Source organism: Buceros rhinoceros, unplaced genomic scaffold (genome assembly GCF_000710305.1).
Source record: "Buceros rhinoceros silvestris isolate BGI_N320 unplaced genomic scaffold, ASM71030v1 scaffold36229, whole genome shotgun sequence".
Lineage (NCBI taxonomy): Eukaryota > Metazoa > Chordata > Aves > Bucerotiformes > Bucerotidae > Buceros > Buceros rhinoceros.
In genome coordinates this window covers 30710-32056 of record NW_010432734.1, presented here as the reverse complement: position 1 = coordinate 32056, position 1347 = coordinate 30710, and the positions used below count along the sequence as shown (strand labels likewise).

Genomic DNA, 1347 nt, shown 5'->3' with positions numbered 1-1347 from the left:
CTAGGGGAGCGAGCCGTGAGGGACCGCGGGGAGTTTCTCACCCTATTCTCCTTCCCCTAGGAAAGAGAGGGCGAGCATCGACACCGAGATAAAGCGCTTCATTGCCAAGAAGGCTGATCTCCTGTTCGCTCACTCGTGGAAACCCAACGGACCCGTCTGCGACACGATTGAAGAGAATGCGGGAAAGGTCCCTCTGAAACGTCCGCCGGGTGGTGTAAGGGCACTGCACTTGAATTAGCAGTGTGCTTCAAAACACGGGTAAAATTTTTGCCGTTGCTTTTTATCGGCTGGGCACAAACTTTTGCTAGTACAAATAAACCAGATTTGAATGTGGTTTGTTACTGTGAAGTATTTTGTGTTTTCAGGCTGTAGCTTGGTCGTTCGCTAAGTGAATGTCTTGTGTGTTGCAGAGTGTTATGCTGTTATGCCTCCCCTGGAACGGTTCATGGATGTTCCCAGAGAAGAGAGGAGAGAACTATTTTTTCAAGACATTGAACGCGGCAATATTGTGATTGGGAGGATTACTTCTATTCGTGAATTTGGCTTTTTCATGGTGTTGATTTGTCTGGGAAGTGGTGTCATACGGGAGATTTCAGATTTAGAAATCACTGTAAGATACAGTTTTGATCGTTATTTTGTTCTTGATAAGTAGCAACTTTAATCTATTCGTTACATGTTGCATCTTTTAATGGAGTGGGGTCTGTAAAGGTGAAACTGAACTTTGGAGTGGTGGGTGGTATCAGAGTTTGTGGACAGCTTATGATGCTTTGCTGAGCCAGCAAATGCTTGTGGTTATGACCCATAGTACTTCTGAGTTGAAAAGGTCATCATTTATGGGTGTTTAAATTATTACTATTTGAACCAAGTTGTGCTTTCAACTAGCATGGCTCTGATGTGTATTAAGATTAAACTAATATTGAATATCTGCCTTCATCTTGGAGAGAGAAAGAAGAGATTTTTTTTCCATGTTTATGGTATCCCTGCTTTCTTCTCCTGCAGGCTCTTTGTCCTTTGAGAGATGTGCCTTCTCAAAGCAACCATGGAGATCCTTTGTCTTATTATCAAACCGGAGACCTTATTCGAGGCAAGTAGCTGCAAAAAGTTTTCAGGAATTTGTTTGTTTCTTTTTTGAGATACTTGTGTAATTTTGTTTTATTGTTTTTATAGCCGCAATCAAGGACATTGATCGTTACCATCAGAAGGTCACAGTGTCACTTTACAGCTCAGCTCTTCCACCCAGTCTTTCCAGTACAAGTCTAGGCGTAATTACTTCTGATGACTTCCCGTTACATTATAAGTAAGAATATGTTGTTCAACTGTACTTGCCAGGTGTGTTAAGTGTGTCTG

The 1347-nt window shown here is 42.1% G+C and overlaps 1 protein-coding gene across 1 annotated transcript in view; it reads left to right on the top strand.

Annotated features, from left to right (window-relative positions):
- Positions 1-60: 60 nt before the first annotated feature.
- Positions 61-1347, top strand: part of TTC14 (tetratricopeptide repeat domain 14) — a gene marked incomplete at its 5' end in the record, with an annotated part of 8612 nt that continues 7325 nt past the window's right edge. Inside the window, 4 exons of the mRNA XM_010143873.1 lie at positions 61-187; positions 413-610; positions 1000-1084; positions 1168-1297. Of these exons, the coding sequence (XP_010142175.1) occupies positions 61-187; positions 413-610; positions 1000-1084; positions 1168-1297 (540 nt within the window). The remainder of the gene's footprint in view (positions 188-412; positions 611-999; positions 1085-1167; positions 1298-1347) is intronic.